At 47.7% G+C, this 18,234-nt stretch overlaps 1 protein-coding gene across 3 annotated transcripts in view; it reads right to left on the bottom strand.

Moving 5' to 3' along the window:
• The window catches only part of TXNDC11 (thioredoxin domain containing 11), a 59,954-nt gene that overhangs the window by 12,520 nt on the left and 29,200 nt on the right, over nt 1-18,234 (bottom strand). For 2 of the 3 annotated variants that reach the window (XM_045460493.1, XM_045460494.1), the window contains 2 exons: nt 6,415-6,527; nt 4,144-4,344 (listed from right to left, as the gene is read on the bottom strand). In XM_045460493.1, the coding sequence (XP_045316449.1) occupies nt 4,144-4,344; nt 6,415-6,527 (314 nt within the window). Of the gene's footprint in view, nt 1-4,143; nt 4,345-6,414; nt 6,528-16,845; nt 16,871-18,234 lie in introns of those variants that run through there. The other variant, XM_045460496.1, reaches the window with a different exon arrangement.

Here is an 18,234-nt window from a genome sequence, read left to right as displayed (position 1 = left end):
AGTCACAAGGAGCCCCGGCCGGACGCGTTGCCCCGAACAGGAAGCTGCCACACCAAAAGCCTGAATCAAGAGGCTTGGGGTCTCTTTCGGAACACGCGCCTCTATCGACAGGGAACCACCCGTGCAGAGAAGGGGCTGGAGAGGCAGACGTCTCCGTCCAGCACAGGACCAGAGCGAAGCTCGCCCCTCGACGTGCGTCCGGGCCGTCGAGGGACCAGCAACAGGTTTTAAATCTCAACGCCCAGGGGAGCGCCTTTTCCTTCATGCCTCTGCCCCTCTCCCTACAAACGATGTCTTCCTTCTTCACCTCCACTAAGTCTAAAAACTTCCCAAACACCTGAGTGGATCAAAGTATTTCATGGCATAGGGGTTTCCAAATAAACCCACACCTCACAGGAGGCCCCGAATTCAACCTGCTCCAAACCATTCGCCAGGTTTGGATCAAATTTGCCAGTTAGTTAAAAGGTGTAAAGTCACTCAGGACTTTGTTTCATTAAAGTGTGTGTGTGTGTGTGTGTGTGTGTGTGTGTATACACGGACGTGTGTAGAACCATTTAATGAGTGCTTTTCCAACTTCAAAAAAATCTACAAATTTTATATATGGTATTTACAGACAATGTTAACTCAAGACATAGGCATTCATACAGAAAAATTCCCTGAATAATTCTTGGGCATAAAAAAAAGATCATTTTAGATGATAAACCAGTGTTTCACTTTCTTCCCCATAAAAAAAACCTCTTAGCCCTTTCTGGATAAGGCTCTGAGAGCACACGGGACTAACCAAGTCAAGCCTACATGATCCATAAAGGGCCCAGCGACCCTCCGGCCCCATCTGAGGACTGCTTTGCACTCAGAGACACAACAGGTCACTACTCCTAGCCATGCCCCCCAGCCCCCAGAAAAACCCCACAAAAATTCAAGTATTTACAAAGTCCAAGTAGGAGCATACTAAGGGCAAGATTCCTGAAAACGCATTTTTCCTCATCTCTTTTCACGACATTGCTCATAAGCAAAGCAGCCACGTAAAGGATGCTTTTGTATTATTTATTATTTCATTAAAAAAATATTTTTTGACACTTATTCATTTTTGAAAGAGACAGAGCGCAAGTCGGGGAGGGGCAGAGGGAGGGAAGATGGAGAATCCAAAGCAGGCTCCAGGCACTGAGCTGTCAGCACCAGAGGCTGATGCGGGGCTCAAACCCACGAACCTCGAGATCATGACCTGAGCCAAAGTCAGAGCCGCCAGGTGCCCCAACTTCTTCTAATTGAAGAAAATATCTTGGGGGCACCTGGGTGGCTCAGTCAGTTGAGTGTCTGACTTTGGCTCAGGTCATGATCTCACGGTTCCTGAGTTCGAGCCCCGTGTTGTGCTCACTGCCGTCAGCTGGGAACCTGCTTGAGATCCTCTGTCCCCCTCTGTCTGCCCCTCCCCTGCTTGCTCTGTCTCTCTCAAAAACAAACAATGCAAATAAAAGAAAGAAAATATCCTGTGTAGAGTAATGCTCTTAAAAAGTGAGGAATTCTTACTTTTCTCCTGTAAACTGAACTGGTTTTTACTCTTCTATTACTTTGACACAACAGGCGGCTTTACACGTGAATTGCTTCATGTCCTATTTAATTTCGCGTGAACGAATAAGGAAAATGTGACAAATAACCTGAAATGTCTGTGCTATAAATGCCCGCCTCCATTTTCTCTAATCAGATAAATGTTCAAGTCCCAATAAGACAACCGTGACTTTGCTTATCGGACTCCCATGCCGTGAATGCCTCAAAGCAGTGCTGTTCAAGCTGAAAACAAGTCACCGGGTCTTTTGACAAGCACACTGAGATGTCTCAGGACCCCTCTAGGACTCTCTCTAGACACACAAGGGGGTCAGCGGCCTGACGCCGTGTGCGGCCCATGCCGTGTCCTCCAGAGCCGGGAGTGTGTGCGAGCAGCTGCTGGTCCTGGACCGGGCCTCGCAGTGCAACCACCACACGGCCACCCGCCCGTGAACCCTCCGCCACGCCCCCCACCCCAAAGCCCCGACCCTACCGCCCTCGCCGTATGCTGCCTCCCTGCGCTCAACAGCCCGTAAGCTTCCTCAACCGTCTGCCACTTCCCATCCCCACCACCGTCCAAGTCGAGCATTTTACATCTTCCCACTTTCCTGGAAAACGTCGATAATGGTAACACACGGTTCTGCTGACACCTCTCCTTGGTCAGTGAGGCTCCGATGGCCACGATTAATCCTGAAGTCCTCAAAGCAGCCCCCAAGGGCCTCTCCTCTTCAGGCTTTAAATCTGGGTCTTCTCCAGCCAGCCCTTTATGGGGGTCACCACCCACACTACATCCGAACACTGGATCCGCAGCAACTTCCCTACCTCCAGCCACCCAGAAACTCTGTCCCAAATGCCTGCCCCGTCCGAAGACTCTCCCAGCCTCAGCCCCGCCCAGCCCAGCCCCCAGCTTCCTGGGGACGGAGCCCTGTCTCCTCCAATTCCCCCCAATCCAAACCTGGGGCTGACCTTCCTGTGCCTTGAATTACAAGAAGCAAGCTCATGCTGCCCTACGGCACAAGCCTCTGGGACCATGAGAGCAAGGCTGTGTCTTCTCCATCCTTCTCCCCACGGCTCCCTGACAAAGTGCTCAATAAACATTTGCTAAATCGATCTAAAACAAAGAGGGAAATGTACTGCACAGAGCACTCTGCTTGGCTAAGGAGTCCATAATACTGCTAGGATGCCATCTCGTTTTCAACAACCCCTCAGCCATACGCCGATGTTACGGGAATCCACTCACCTTGCGGGGACACTCTGAGCCTTGAGGAAAGGAGCCACAGGCAAACTCTGATAATACGAGGCGGCCTGGCCGCAGATGGAGGAAGTGGGGGAGAGAAGGGAAAAAGGCAGAAAACCAAGTGCCTTCCCACCAGGGGCCGAAATCCAACCACGACCCCCTGAACAGAGGAACTGGGCTCTGGTCACAGACCACCACCCCACCCAGGACCCTGGTTTGCCCAAACCAGACAAGAACAGAATTCTCCAGAAAGAAATTTTAAAAGCTGAAGCAAAGATCCAAAACCAGAGCTAACATCTTGGTTAAAAATCCCATCTCTCCTACAAAGAGCCTTAAGGCTCTTATTATTAGATGCAGTGAAGGCCGAGTAATTTGGGAGAAAGTCTCAGTCCATAAAATATCTGAGCCAGTGAAGGTTTTCTGAAGAATTAAGTCTTATTACATCAAGTCCTCCCTAATCAGAGGAGAAGAAACCAACCGATTTCATTTCTCTCCTCTCTTCCACTAAGCCAGGGTAGCAGCAGGAATAACAATGTTCATAAAGAGGCCCCCAGAGTGGCAAAGTCAGGGGTCTGGCTGGGCAAGAACCCCATCTCGCCATCGCCTCCAGGCAGACCATCAGGCTCACGTGGAAGGGCTCAGGGAGAGGCGGTGTCTGGTTAGCCCCGCCAGGGCCATACTGGCTGTCTGAAATTGGTTCTGGCCAATGAAGGGATCCTTGAGGGAAGGAAAAAATAAAACCCCCCAGTAAATCCAATTTAGCAATCCCAGGCGCTCCCCGGTTATTGTCATTACTCTAAGTGCCTCCAAATGACCCATGTAGAAAATAAACTGACATCCAGAGAGAGTGAGAGCTCGAGACGAAACCAGAGAGGCAGGAGGAGGGGCAGGGACTCCTGACAGCGGCTGTCTCTGGGAACCGCTCTGGTTATCCACGCGACAGGAAAGGCTCAGAGAAACAAGGGGGCCAGTGTCACCACTCCACTCGGGCTGCCGGCTGAGGACGGCCAGGGCTTGTGGTCGGGCATCCCCAAGGCCACACCCACCCGTGCCGCTGGGCAGCCCCTCTATCCCACTCCCCGAACCGGTCATCACAGAAGAGCGACACCTGGTCCTTCCCCGGCCAGGCGCGGTTCGGTGTGGCTGTCCCTGCCGACTCCCCCAGACCCGAGCAGCTGTCGGTGTGGCCACACGCGCTGCGGCGGACCCTGTCCCGGGCACGGACGGACGGAGGGAGTATCGCCACGGAAACGCAGAGAACCCTCGGAACGTGGAACGTGGAACATGGAACGTGGAACGAGACGTCCAAGTTCACGAGGTTCTCCTGCTCCTTACAGGGTATCTTTGAACATGACGACTCTTACCTCATCTATTAAAGGGTGGCTTTCGGCTAAAGGATTGAAAGGCAGAAACACAAGCAGCGCCGGGCCCTTCTTCAGCTCGTTGTTCAGCAGGAGGCTCTTGCCGCCGTGTGGACGCAGCCAGCGGAGGAGCGCCTCTCGGTTCTCCAGGGCCCACTTGTGGATGTTCTCCGCCGTGTAGTTGACGGCCTCCCTGGGAAAGACCTGCGGAGGGCGACACAGGGTAGACGCGGGGCTGGCCCCCGGTGGCCCCCACCGCCCCACCACTGCCCGGGGGCAGACGGGAGATGCGGGACGGGACCTGCCCCCGCTCCTCCAGACGCAGCGGCGCCTACCAAGTGCTTGGGAAAAGCAAAAAGTGGCTGCGAGAAGTGACTTTCCCATCACAGATGCCTCCTGCTTTCTTCAGACAGACCTAGCCATGAGCAAAGAACTCTCCCTGTCTGCCTCTGGCAACAAGGACCTCTTCTGCCCTGGCCAAGGGGACCTATTTCATTTGACTGGGTTCTTATAGAAGCATCAATGGATGAATCAGAGAAATTATCAAGTCAAGGAGGCTTTAGATTTTTACACTGCTTCCTTGAAAATCGGCTCGTAGGGCGGGAGCAGACCCTCCACTCGGGCAGAGGCTTGCATCTGTTCTGGTCACCTGTACCCCCCAGGGACTAGAAGAACAAATACTTGAATGAATCTGTGAATGACCTAGAACTTGTATCGGGCCACAGATTACACTTAACGTGTATGGAATGAAGCAAAGAGACACTTAGATTTTTTGCTATTTTTTTTTTCTGAAACAACCAAAGAACATCAACGTAAAATTATTTCTGAAATTCCAACGAGATGAATCACTGGGTTTCAAACAAAACTGCCCCCCCAAAAAAGTGCTTTGGAGGGTTCCACGAAACAAGATATTTTGTACTCTCCAAAGCAGAGACTTAAATTGCCTCGTGACAAAGACGTCCACGGCTATTTTAGAAAACCGGTGTCCCAGGAATACTTCATTTGAGAAGAGGAATTCTGCTGTTCAACCAACCAACCAACCTTAGAGACTACAAACCTGATCAGTAAAACCCAGTGGATCTGTCAGTGCCGTTCTCACAGCCCTACCTTCTCTTCTCTATTTTAAGTTCCTTGCTCAGCGCCCTCCCCTGTGAATGCACCCGCCCTGTGCTGGCTCTACGAGGAGGATGGAGAAGGGCACACAGCGAAAGCAGAGCAAGTCAGAAGCTTAGACAGAGGCACGAGGAGAGCGGGAGAGAAACCACCACCACAGTGACTCTCCAAGTGGGACGGCGGGAGGTTGAAAAAACATATCCAAACGTCACATACGCATTTCTATTTGGAAAACACAAAAATACATTGGACTTTGGGAACAGGAACTACAAGAAATAAAGCACAGCATCTGGGCTATGAGGGACCTGCAGAAGCCAGGGGGACCGGCCACCAAGGGGGCACCCTGGAGAGGGCCTAAAGGCGCCCCCAGAGGCATAAGACTTGCACGCTGGGCTAAGGGGAGCGCAGGTTCAACGGGCTGTGTACAGAGGGTACACAGACACTGGCCTTCACTCCACCTGTCAGTCAATGACACTGTCAATGAAGTCAGAGACAGAAAATACTTAAGAAAAATAAACTCTCGGTGATGGGACTGAGGATGCAACAATAAATTAAGCAGAGGCACACGACTAAGCAGGATACATACAGGTCAAAAGCTTAGAAATAGCTGAGTTGGGGCTGGTCCAGCAAAAAGCAAGTGAAATCAGGGAACAAAGACGACAATGGAGAACTGAGGCGCTCTCGGGTGAGAAGCCATCAACTTCTCACTGTGACTTAACAAGAACTTCAAAACCCGTTTCATCAGCTAAGGAGAAAAGCGTATCATGTTACTACTCCTGACCAATGGCACAAATGAACAACCAACATCGTCGCCTGATGGAAGCTTAACCTCTGAGGACATGGGCCCAGAGCAACAGTTCTCCAACAGATTACGCCTGCAGTTGCATCCAAGGAGGAAAACTAATGAGGCCAGGCCCACACCAAAGAATATAAACAAAGAATTTCTCGATGTTACATTCGAGAGCCCTCTAATGCCTGGGTTCGTAAGTGGGGACAAGGGCTCCAGAGTGGGGTTGCAGAAACCCTAAATTTGCATATAAAATCATGTTCGCTTTCCTAGGGAGAGTGCCCAGAGATTTTATCCAATTCTCAAAGAAGTCTGTGACCTAAATAAGGTTAAGAACCACTGCACTAATATAAATGTGATTTCAAAATACTTACAAGTGATGTGTTGAAATGTCTATGTAAATACACACTTCCAGAGTGTACTAAGGATACCAGTTTCGCAAGATGTTTATTTGTGATAACCCCAAATCGTACTGTTCCTAGGTAATCTGAAACAGAAAATTTTCCTTTATTAAAGAAAAAGCCTATGCCTTAAAACCACCACAAAACCCAATCATCAAGTCTTGACGCACAAATTCCCCAGAGCAAAGCTCTTTCTGGTCACCTAGCCTAGAAGAGGAGGAGGAGGAGCTGGAGAAATCTCCTCCAGAAACAGACCTCACGTCTACTCCTGAGTAACGTCTCTGATCATCACCCGCACGCTGTCTCCCTGCGACGACCCGACCTCGTCGCCGGCTACCTGGTTCCCCTCACTCATTAGCCCCATGGAGAGCCCAGGCACATGATGCTCTGTCTGGATACTTCCACGGCCGGCCTCCCTCTCGTCATTCAGATGTGAACTCCAGCCCCACCTGCTCCGAGAAGCCTTCCCTGACCACCCCGCCTCAATGCAAACATTTAGAGGAGGAAGTCCGTAACGGAAAACTGGGGCTTCCTCCCCGACTCACGTAGATGCTCTACCAGCACTCCATTTTTTTATAGCACTTATTAACATCTACAGAATCTGGTTGATTTATTTTTCTCTTCTTCAGACCAGCTTCCTCGGAACTTATGTGAAATTAGGAATCTTGTTTATAGCTATTACCCCAGTACCTGTAGTGGTGCCTAGGCATATTAAGAGCTCAAAACATATGGGTTAAATGAATGAACCTAGCATGAACAAAGAACTCAAACAAATTAATAAGAAAAAGAAAGCAATTAAAAATGGGCAAACCAAAGGAAAAAATGTAAAAGGCTTAGAAGTACATGAACACACACTCAACTTCCCTATTTCAGAGGAAAGCCCATTAGAACAAAATACCCCCTTTTCCCCTCCAACTGCCCCAAACTTGAGACAACGGGAAGTACCAAGCACGGTGAGCGGTAGAGAGATGATACTCAGATACAACGCTGGTGGGAAACGGTGACACGGCAGCTGCTCGGGAGCACAAGCAGCTGCACCTGTCACAGGGAGGTGCGGACACAGGCTGCAGCCCCACTGCTTCTCCGCACACGTGCACCAAGAGGCACACGAAGGACAGTCACCAGGAAGTACTCTGCAGATGTGAAAAACAATGGGGCAGGGCTGTCCACACAATGCGAACATTTTTTAAAGCCATATGTGAGTGAAAAAGCAAGCTGAAGAAAGATAAAGTGTACCTCTTCATTTAAAAGGTTGGCTCGGTTGGTTAAGCGTCTGACTCTTGGTTTCGGCTCAGGTCATGATCTCATGATTCGTGAGATCGAGCCCCACTTTGGGCTCGGCGCTGGCAGCGCAGAGCATCCTGGGGATTCTCTCCCTCCTTCTCTCTCTGCCCCTCCCCCACTCGTGCTGTCTCTCTCTCAGAATACCAAAAATAACTCACACCTGATGGAACAATATACGTTTGTTTCTTACAGGCACATGTGTTCAGAAAAGTATAAAGCCTCCAAAAAGTAAGAAAAATAGTTGTGGCCAGGGGGTGGGTGGGGGTGGGGGGTGGGGGGGGGGAAGAGATCAAAGAAAGTATAAGCTTTCTTTCCCTCAAGGAGTATACACAGCATTTGTGTGCCTAAAAATTGACTACAATATCTAGTATTTGTGGAGAGCTAGCGGATAAGACGATGTAGGAAAAAGTACATTCTTTCCTATCCCCTTTCTGCTTTATTAGATGTGAAGTAAGACATTGGTTTAACTTTAAATGTTACCAAGTTATACCCAAGCAGCCAAAATATAAAAATATTAAGGTACTGACCACACCAAGCTTCCAGCTTAACCCCACTCCCTGGCAGAGGTGCCCTCTTCCCCTCAGACAAGGTGCGACCAGCAGGGAGGAAGCAGGAACAGCAATCTCTGAGGCCACGTTGGACCATCTATCTTTCCCCCAAATCTGAGGAGTTTAAAATAGCACAAAAGCGGGGCGCCTGGGTGGCTCAGTCGGTTGAGCGTCCGACTTCGGCTCAGGTCATGATCTCATGGCCCATGAGTTCGAGCCCCATGCCAGGCTCTCTGCTGTGGGTGCAGAGCCTGCTTCAGATCCTGTCCCTCCCTCTCTGCCCCTCCCCCACTTGCACGTGCACTCTCTCTAAAAAATAAACCAACATTAAAAAATAACAAAAACATAAAACGGCACAAAACCAAAGAAACACCAGAAGAATAAGTCACAAGTGACAGAGATTGGTTATGTGTGGAAGGAAGGGGGGCCAGGACGGGAAAGGAAAGGAAATGGGTTCCGGAGAACAGGGGTGAGGCAGCCTGGTCCTGCTCAGAGACCTTTGTGTATCGGACCCTTGGAACCAGAGCATGGTTCACCCTTCACATCCTCAGAAACGAAAATCATTAAATCGACCACTACGTGCGGGAGCCCAATGTGGAATACAAGCACTAACAAATAAACGTAACTGCCACTCCATGGTGGAGGGGGTAGGGGTGGAGAGTTAAGAAGTGAGTCACTGAAACAGTGTCCTGACCAGGCACTGTAAATCTAAAGACGACTGAGAGCCAGTCTCAGGGTGGGTGGACGAAGTTCGACACTAACAGAAGAGCGCTCCACTCTGGTGTGAGACTGGAATCAGAAGGAATTTTGATAAACTTACAGCTTTTCACACATACATGCGTGCGCACACACACACGTAACAGAAACAGAACTACAAACATATACATACATGTGGGTATAAATACATAGATGTCCTAGCTCTACCTGCTGAAAAGGCCAAAAGTTATGACCCCTCATACCAAAGAGCACACCCGACGCCCAGATCTTGGTTTCTAAATGCCATTCTTCAATAAAAGAAACCAGGGCTCCCTGGAGAAGAAGCTAATTCCAGAGCCGAGGCAAGGAGAGTACAAAAGCAGATTGAAACGTTTTATGTCACAATAAAGATGTGCTCATAAAAAGAATGAAACTTGTTCAAAGGACACAGGAGCGAACCCAAGACACTCCTAAAGGTGGAACCTGCAACTATCTGAGCAACAAAATAAACAATGACCACTATCCCTGAAAAGTGTCAAGGTCATAGAAGACAAGGAAAGACTAAGGAGATGTCACAGGTTGGAGGAGATGGAGAAAAAAGAATTAAAAGTGATGTGGGATCCAAGATTGGATACTGGAACAGAAAAGAAACATCGGTGAAAACATGGGAAAAATGCAAATGAGCTCTGCGGTTCAGTCAATGATACTGGGTGGCCTGGGTGGCTCAGTCGGTTAAGTGTTGGACTTCGGCTCAGGTCAGGATCTCGTGGTTTGTGGGCTCGAGCCCCGTGTCGGGCTCTACGCCGACAGCTCAGAGCCTGGAGCCTACTTTCGGAGTCTGTGTCTCCCTCTGTCTCTGCCCCTCCCCTGCTTGCGCGCGTTCTCTTTCTCAAAAATAAACATTAAAAATTTGTTTTGAATAAAAAAATATAATAATAATAATAATAATAATAATAATAATAACCATACCAATGTTACGTTCTTAATTCTGGCCCAAGCACCTTTATAACAAATGGTTACATAATATGTGAACAATGGGGGAAGCGAGGTGAAGGTAGAAATTTGAGGAACTCCCTGTCCTATTTCTGCAACTTTTCTACAAGTACAAAATTGGCTCAAAATCAGAATTTTAAAAAATGGCACAGCAGGTAAGCTCAGATGCCAATCTGTCAGAAGAAAAAGCAGGACGTAAGAGAGGGTATGAACTGATGGAAGACGCCACCCTCTAGGAGAAGACTAAATATCTTGGTGGATGCCCACAGCTAAGAAGACAAGAAGGAAAGGAAGGAGGCAGCCAGTGACGAAGTTCATTTGAAAGTCTGCCAATGTCGGCAACGTGGTTTATTGGAGCAGAGGAATAATAAGGGACAGCCTGCCCCGTAAGTTGAAAAGGCCCATTCAAGAACCTGTTTAACTGCACTAAAAAGAATGGACAGCCTGCCTTCCTGCACACAGCAGATTCTCGCACGTCCAAACATATCACAATTTCAAAATTTTATTTTTCACACATAGAGAGATCTACGAAAATCACACGTCTATTTTAAGTTCCTGCATATAGCGGAAATCTTGCTAGAAGAAGCAGCTTAAATTTGCACTCTCATGTGTACAAGGAGTACTTGAATTAGCAGGGGAAGTTTATAGCGTAAGAAAGACACAAAAAAATAACATTTCTATCTCTATGCCCAGAACATTTTCTGTTAAGCAGGGCTTCAAGGCTTTCTATAGTAGGGAATCTCTGTCATTTATAAAGTGAGTAATTTCAGGGGTTCCGAGGTGGTTCAGTCAGTGAAATGTCTGACTTTGGCCCAGGTCATATCTCACAGTTCAGGGGATCGAGCCCAAAGTTGGGCTCTGTGATGACAGCATGGAGCCTGCTTGGGATTCTCTCTCCCTCTCTCCCTGCCCGTCCCCTGCTTGCTTGCACACGTGCACGCTCTCTCTCAAAATAAATAAACATAAAAAAACTTAATTAAGTAAATAAACTCAGAATAATGCTCTCCCCTCCTCCACCAAAAGGTCAAACAACGACATACATGATCATATTCAATTAATTTTTAAAAATGTAAAGTCTCTTCACCACCCAGTGAAAGGTGTCACAGAGACCGCTGCGAGATACAGCGAGACCAGGAAAGAACGTCTGGGCAAAAGCAGTGGTCGCTGAGCAGCTCCTGCAGCCGGTGCCTCAGGCAACTACGCGGGTCAAGGTGACCACCGCGTGAAGACTGGCGATACGCATCCATCGCTTGCTACAAAAGGCGCTGAGCCCCTGGCCCCGGGTCCCTCAGCTGCGAGGCCCACAGCACAGATGACCACCATCTGGGCCCCCTGCGCCGCATCACGGTTTGCGTGCACCCGGTAACAAATGGTCTCACTTGGATCGGACCGGGCCTCTACTTTTGGCGCTTAGGCAAACCGCCCTTGTGATCTTCTGAGGCTGGGCTGCTTCTGTGCCGCTGATGGAAAGCTCCACCCCTGCTTCCCCCACTACTCCCCCCTAGAATGGCTTCTGCTGACCTTCTTGTGCCTTCCATCTTCCACGGTCACCATTTACCTCGCGCCAGCCACCAAGGACGCGCTGAGGATGCGAGAATCTGAAAGTCCATCTGGTTTCTACTCAGATCCATCTGGCTCATTTGGGATCTCTGGTTTACATCAAGACTTTTGTTTTGGGGCTTTGGCATACTGTTTTAACATCAAAGTACTTTATTTTACTTAAAACCACATGACTTAAATTCAATTTTTAATATTAAAACTTCAGTTTGGTACTGGGGTAAAGCACACACACACCGAGGCAAGAACTACCTCGTGGAGGCAAAAATGTTAAAATTCTCAACCATTCCAGAAAGAGTAACAATAGTTTCTTTTGTTAGCAAAGAGGACAGAGTTTTGATGGTTTCAAAATTAATAATACATTTGCCTGAAGGAACATTATACAACTCACACTCAGCGATGACAGGTAGCCGGGAGCACAAATCTGACACATTTACCTCGGGGATGTGCTTGCAGGGGACTCAGTAGCTCAAGAAAAATTTGCGTCACGCTGGGACACTGGGGTCAGAGGCCTCTGTCCACAGCTGCACAGTCCTATATGGGAGCCGCTACGCTAACAAGCACTTGAAACATGAGCAAGTAAGGGACTCAATTTTTATCTCTACTTGATCTTAATTAGTTTTAAAGCGACACTCAACTCAGTCCCTGGACAACTCTGAAGTATATATAAAACAACTTGAGGATATACCTCTTTTTCCACTGTAATTTTTACGTAATTGAAACAAAGATCAGGAGTTTCCAATGAAAATTCAGCACCTGAATTGAGACATGCTGTTAAGTGTAAAAGCATAAGAGACTTGGTTCAAAAAGTGTCTATAAAATATCTCAATAGTTTTTATACTGACCGCCTGTTGAAATGGCAATAACCTGAATACACTGGGCTAAACAAAATGTATTATTTTATAGATAGAAGTTATTTTTACCAGTTTCTTAACTTTAAAAAATTTTTTTAATGTTTTTCTTCATTTTTTCTTCATTTTTTGAGAAACAGAGAGAAACAGAGCATGAGGGGGAGAAGGGCAGAGACACAGAATTCAAAGCAGGCTCCAGACTCCAAGCTGTGTGCACAGAGCCTGACGGGGCTCAAACCCATGAACTGCGAGATCATGACCTGAGCAGAAGCTGGCCACTTAACTTAACTGACTGAGCCACCTAGGTGCCCCTCTTGTCAACTTTTAATGCAGCCACAGGTAAATTTAAAAATATCTATGTGGTTTATGTTACATTTCTATTGGACTATGCCACAGTGGTAATCATGAAAAAGTGAGATTCATATAAACTCAGGAAGAAAATTAGGCTGAGATAATAAATCTAGCAGCCAGTAAGTCTTTTTTTTTTTTTTTTTTTTTTTAGAGAGAGTGAGCGCATGCATGTAAGTGGGGGAGACGGAGGGAGGGGGAGAGAGAGAATCTTAAGCAGGGTCCACGCTCAGCACGAAGCCCGACACAGGGCTCTATCCCAATGACCCTGGGATCATGACCTGAGTCAAAATCAAGAGTCAGACGCTCAACCGACTGAGCCACCCTGGCGCCCTTAGCCAGTAAGTCTTAATGATGGGCAATGATCTGGGAAGGAGACCTAAGAATATTTCTCACACTTTTTTCCCCACAAAAACCCCTCCAACAGCAGAGAATGATTACTTTTAAACTTTGCTAAGTTTATTTATTCTTGAGTGAGTGAGAGAGAATCAGAAGCAGAGAAAGAAGCCCAAGAAGGCTCCACACTGTCAGGGCAGAACCCAATGCACGGCTCGAACCCACAAACCTGAGCCGAAATCAAGAATCGGACATTTCACGGAGTCACCCAGATGCCCCAATTATTTTCATTTTTAATAGTGTGTGTCCCTATCTCTCCCTCAGGAAGGAAAAGGTGGGTCTCCAGATCTTGACTCTAGGTATAAAACCACTGAGCTTGTGAAATTCTCTCAGAAGCCTAGAGCTAACAGCACCTGGTGCACTGCAGAGTAAGGCCCCCAAAGATACACTGAAAGAATGCGCAGAAACACTGCAGCTGAGCAGTGCAGAAACTTTGACATCAGGACGGGCCATGTGCTATCCAGGAGACATCTGTGTGAACTAATCTCTCAGGGATCGTGGAGCAAAACATAGTATCAGGTCAAGAAAAATACTCCTAAAGAGAACTGCTAACAAACAAAGCATGATACTTTAATCCCACTGGATCAAGTCTTTTCATCAGCATAGTTAGGAGGCCACGGACCCCCTGGGAAAACAGCTCTCCAGTCTGTATTCTGGGCAACAGTGACATCCCAAAAGGCAAACCTGCATCACGGAACCTTCCACCCTGGGAACGATCCTCATTTTACTCCATACTTTGCCATTTCTATTACCTTCTGCTTTCCCAGTCTCCTTTCCAAGGTTTTAGACAAGACACAAAAAAGGGAGATGGGATTATATTAAAAGGAATAACCACTCCCCTCCCGTTATTCAGCATTTACACAGTGATTCATAATTTTTCAATGGATGATTTCCCACATTTCCAATAAAACATTCATGCAAATGCAAAAAGCCTTCAAAGAAATGTAACAGATCACAGAAATGTTTGTTTTCAACATAACGAACTAAAGCTATTACTTGCATTTTGTCCCTAGAAATGTCACTTTGAGATGTGTGTATTTTCAAAAGTCAATATAAGGCACAAAGCAATCATCTAGAAATTAATCTGGCACTGGGTGCCCGAGATGACAACACGCGCATTCCAGGGCTTGCCATGACACTGCTGAGTGCTAAGTAAATACGGAACTCTTTCGCTGTGACTTCTACTTTCTCTTGAATTAGGGAGGACAGAAATGTACCTCCAAATGCATTCAGGGGAACACAAAATGCAGCGATACACACGTCATGCGCACTCACACGACCGTGAACTGACACCCGCACCCCCTCCGTCCCCATTTAACCAAAGCACATTACAACGATCAATTCAAATACTTTCCTTGTGCGTTACTGCACTTAAATTCCTTTCTGTTTTTACACCTTCAGAGAAGGAAGGACTTCACGAAAGAAACCCACTCAGTTACAAATCCCTCCTCCAACCCCATTTAGGTTGCTCTTAGTTAGGGGTCACACCTCCTTTTATTTTTTTTCTCACCAACAACCCTTCCCCGATATAAAAACAATTCTTAGCTCCCAAGCTTCCAAAAACAGGCCAAGGTCCAATGCAACCAGGGCATCTTACAGATGGAAGACCAGCTGGAAGGTAGAAGGACCGGGTAGTCTGTGGTCCCACAGGGCACCTGCCACTAAAATGACTTATGAGGAGACTCAGTCTGGGCCTATGGGAACTTTGTGCTGGGAAGACACTAAGAAAGCCCAAGGGAACATTAGAAAACAATGCCAGCTGCTGAGTGGGAACACAGCCAACTAGTGCAGCACGAGGTCCAGGAAGGGGGCTGGTGGGACGCACGTCTCCATTCCGTGTCCCTAACGTGCCAGACGTAACGCTAGCAAGGCAGTGTTTATAAATGCCACAAGGCCTTGAGGTAGGCCTGGAGAAACCAGAAAGGTGGATGTTAACTAGGGAAAGGGCTTCCAGTAAAGCAGCGTCAGGGGCAAAGGCCAGGAGGCGGGAAACACCATACTGGGTCATCCTCCTCATCCCAAGACAGCACAACAGTAAATGGGAGGAACGGGATCCTGGCTTCCTACCTCAGCTCCCTGTGCACTGCTTCGTGACTGAGTCAGCTCCCTCCACCGTAACAAAGTTGCACAGATTCAGGAGATTAAAAGACATGAAAGGACACAAATTAATCTCACGATTCTGGAAGCCAGAAGCCCAAAACAGGCCTCACTGGCCTAACATCACGGGGTCAGCAGGGCATGCCCCTTCGGGAGGCTCCAGGGGAGGAGAACCCAGGTCCTGCCCTTTCCAGCTTCGGCGGACCCCCTGCGATCCTTGGCTCGTGGCCCCTCCCAGCTTCAAAGTCAGGGGCGGCAGGACAAGTCCTTCTCAAATTGCATCACTTTGACACTATTCTTTGGCTCTCAATTCCAACTTTTTTTTAAGTTCATTTATTTGAGAGAGAGCGGTTTAGGGCGGGCGGGCGGGGGGGGTGGGGAGTGGCGCAGGGAGGGAGAGAATGCCAAGCAGGCTCTGCACTGTCAGCACAGAGTCTGACGTGGGGCTCAAACTCACAAACTGCAAGTTCAGGACCTGACCCGAAACCAAGAGTCGGACACTTAACCGACTGAGCCACCCAGGTGCCCCTGCTTCTCAATTCCAATTTCAAGGATCGTCCTGATTACACTGGGCCCACTCAGATAATCCAGATAATCAAGGTCAGCTGATTAGCACCTTGGGTTCCTGCTTGCCATGTAAGGTACCATACTCACAGGCCGTGGTGATTACGGCGTGGGTATCTTTAGGGGTGCATTATTCTGCCCACCGCAGTGGCCTCCAGGGCGTTAACAACCTCCTGAGAGCCTGTTCCCCACCTGAGACAGTCACAGCTCCTCCTTCAGAGACTGGCAGTGAAGACTGGCTCATCCAGAGAAAGGGCTTGACTCAGGGAAGGGCTCAGCCCAGCATCAGCTTACCCACTCAACTTTACATCAAAAGTGGTCAAGTAGAGACTGCAAATGGGTTTGTCTGCACTGAGTTATTTCACTATAAGCTTGTGACTTCATTATAGAGGATCCCTGAGAGTTTTTTAAGATTTTAATGTTTTTGGTTCTTTGGAGTCTTACTCCAGCTTCAAAAACAAAAGACATCAAACAAGCAAACCAAAACCTTGAAGAAATAGGATTCTCTCTCTCTCCCCCCCCCCAACACCTTCAAATAGGTAGAAATAGGACAACCTTCAAAAGGTACAAAACATCAGAAAACAATTAGAAAATGAAGATGATGCTATTTTTAAAATACAAGGAATTCAAAAAACCAAAATATCTATATTCCTATATGGGTTCAAGGAATCAAAATAACTACAGATGACCAAATTTGCTCCTCAGCTTCCTGCACACCTTCTGCTTTCCCCCACCCCTCCATCTTCTCTCTACTTTCCAATACACTCACCTGAAGGCTGACAACTCACTCTCCTGGGAAACCCTTCCCGCCCCAGCGCCATCCCCTCTGAGCAGCTTTCCGCGACCTGATGTGGATGTCCCGCCTCCACGCTCCAACAACCTGTCACAGACCCATCCCTGGACTCACACTGTAGGCGACCCTACCTGCCCACCACACTACCTGGCGGTACTGACTGGTGCTAGATTCATTCATCTTTGCACTTGGAGCACAGATCTCAAATGTTTGTTGAGTTAGTCGTGCTTCTGAACCTTAGAGTGAGGGGAGGTCTGCTTTTGGCCTTAATTCTTACCTAGCAGCATTCACAAGGCTTAAGAGAGAAGTCAGAATGGGAATAAAAGCATCTCCTGTGAAATATAGTGACATCCTTGCTAAAATAACGGCACCGAAGAAAAAAAGCAGTTTTAAGTACAGGAACAAAAAGTATGGAATTTCTAACAAGCTTATTCTAACGTGCACTAACCAGTACCCAGAGGGCCTCAGAACACAGGGCGATACTTAGGAAAAGATTTCCCTCTATGAGTGAGTACAGTGACAATGAGTGAGATCATCCAAGAAATCCAACTGACCCTAGAACCTGTTTCATTCACGAGAATCGTTAAACCCAATGCCTGATCCAAACTCCCAAGAGTCAGACCCAGGAACCCAGGAAAAAAAAGGAACCTCAGAATCAACGCTGCCTAAGAAATCAGTCCCTCGTTTTTTCTGTACCTTTGAGAATATCTGTCACAGAATAAGAAAACCCTACCCTTCAGACTTCTTGATGTTGTATAAAATTTCAGAATCTAACAGAAAAGTGCTCCAAAAAAATTAGCTTTATTCATGAATAAGGATTTGGAGGAGACGATTTTTTCTGTGCTTTGACCCAATTCAACCAGCAAATCACAGCTTAATCTGACGCCACCTGGTGGAGTAGAGGGACCCTACACTGGAATTTGAAGTCCTTACTCTAATATGGAGCACCTGGGTGGTTCAGTTGCATTAAGCGTCCGACTTCAGCTCAGGTCACGATCTCATGGTTTTTGGGTTTGAATCCCCCATCAGGCTCTATGCTGACAGCTCAGAGCCTGGAGCCTGCTTCAGATTCTGTGTCTCCCTCTCTCTCTGCCCCTCCCCTGCTTGTGCATTTGCGCGCGCTCTCTCTCTCTCTGAAAAATAAACAAAAAAACCCCTTCCTTTAATAAATTCCTCTGTAAAAAAAATTCATTACAACAGTTATTTCCCAAAGGTTCCCTAGTCATATATGTCTAGGAATTCCGAACGGTGGCAGAAGAAAGTAGAAAGGACATCCTAAATTCATGGTTTAGTGTATTCTCAAGGTAACATTTAAGTACCATGTGAATTTCTGTTCAATTCATGTGTCCGGGGACTGTGAACAGTAAGTGGAAAGAAGGCATTAAGAAGAATGCATCAGGCAGGGGTACACCCAGTCCAGCTGTGACCACTGCCTACACCCCGGGCTCAGGAACCCAAAAGTCTAGGCATGAGGAGAGGTGGGGGGAGGGGCCCAAGGTGACTTTACATCTCATTGTTCAAATCACTCACTTGAGCAATTTCAAAGTACAGTGCCCTGTATTAGAGCCATTCGTTCAACCTTTCCACGACAACACTGGTCAAGCAGCGTGCTGAAGCTGGAGGAGGGGAGGACAAAACCCTGGCCTCAAGACACTCGATCGAAATA

Source organism: Leopardus geoffroyi, chromosome E3 (assembly GCF_018350155.1).
Source record: "Leopardus geoffroyi isolate Oge1 chromosome E3, O.geoffroyi_Oge1_pat1.0, whole genome shotgun sequence".
Taxonomy (NCBI): domain Eukaryota; kingdom Metazoa; phylum Chordata; class Mammalia; order Carnivora; family Felidae; genus Leopardus; species Leopardus geoffroyi.
Note: the sequence above shows the minus strand (reverse complement) of the source record. Positions and strands in the feature narration are given on the sequence as shown.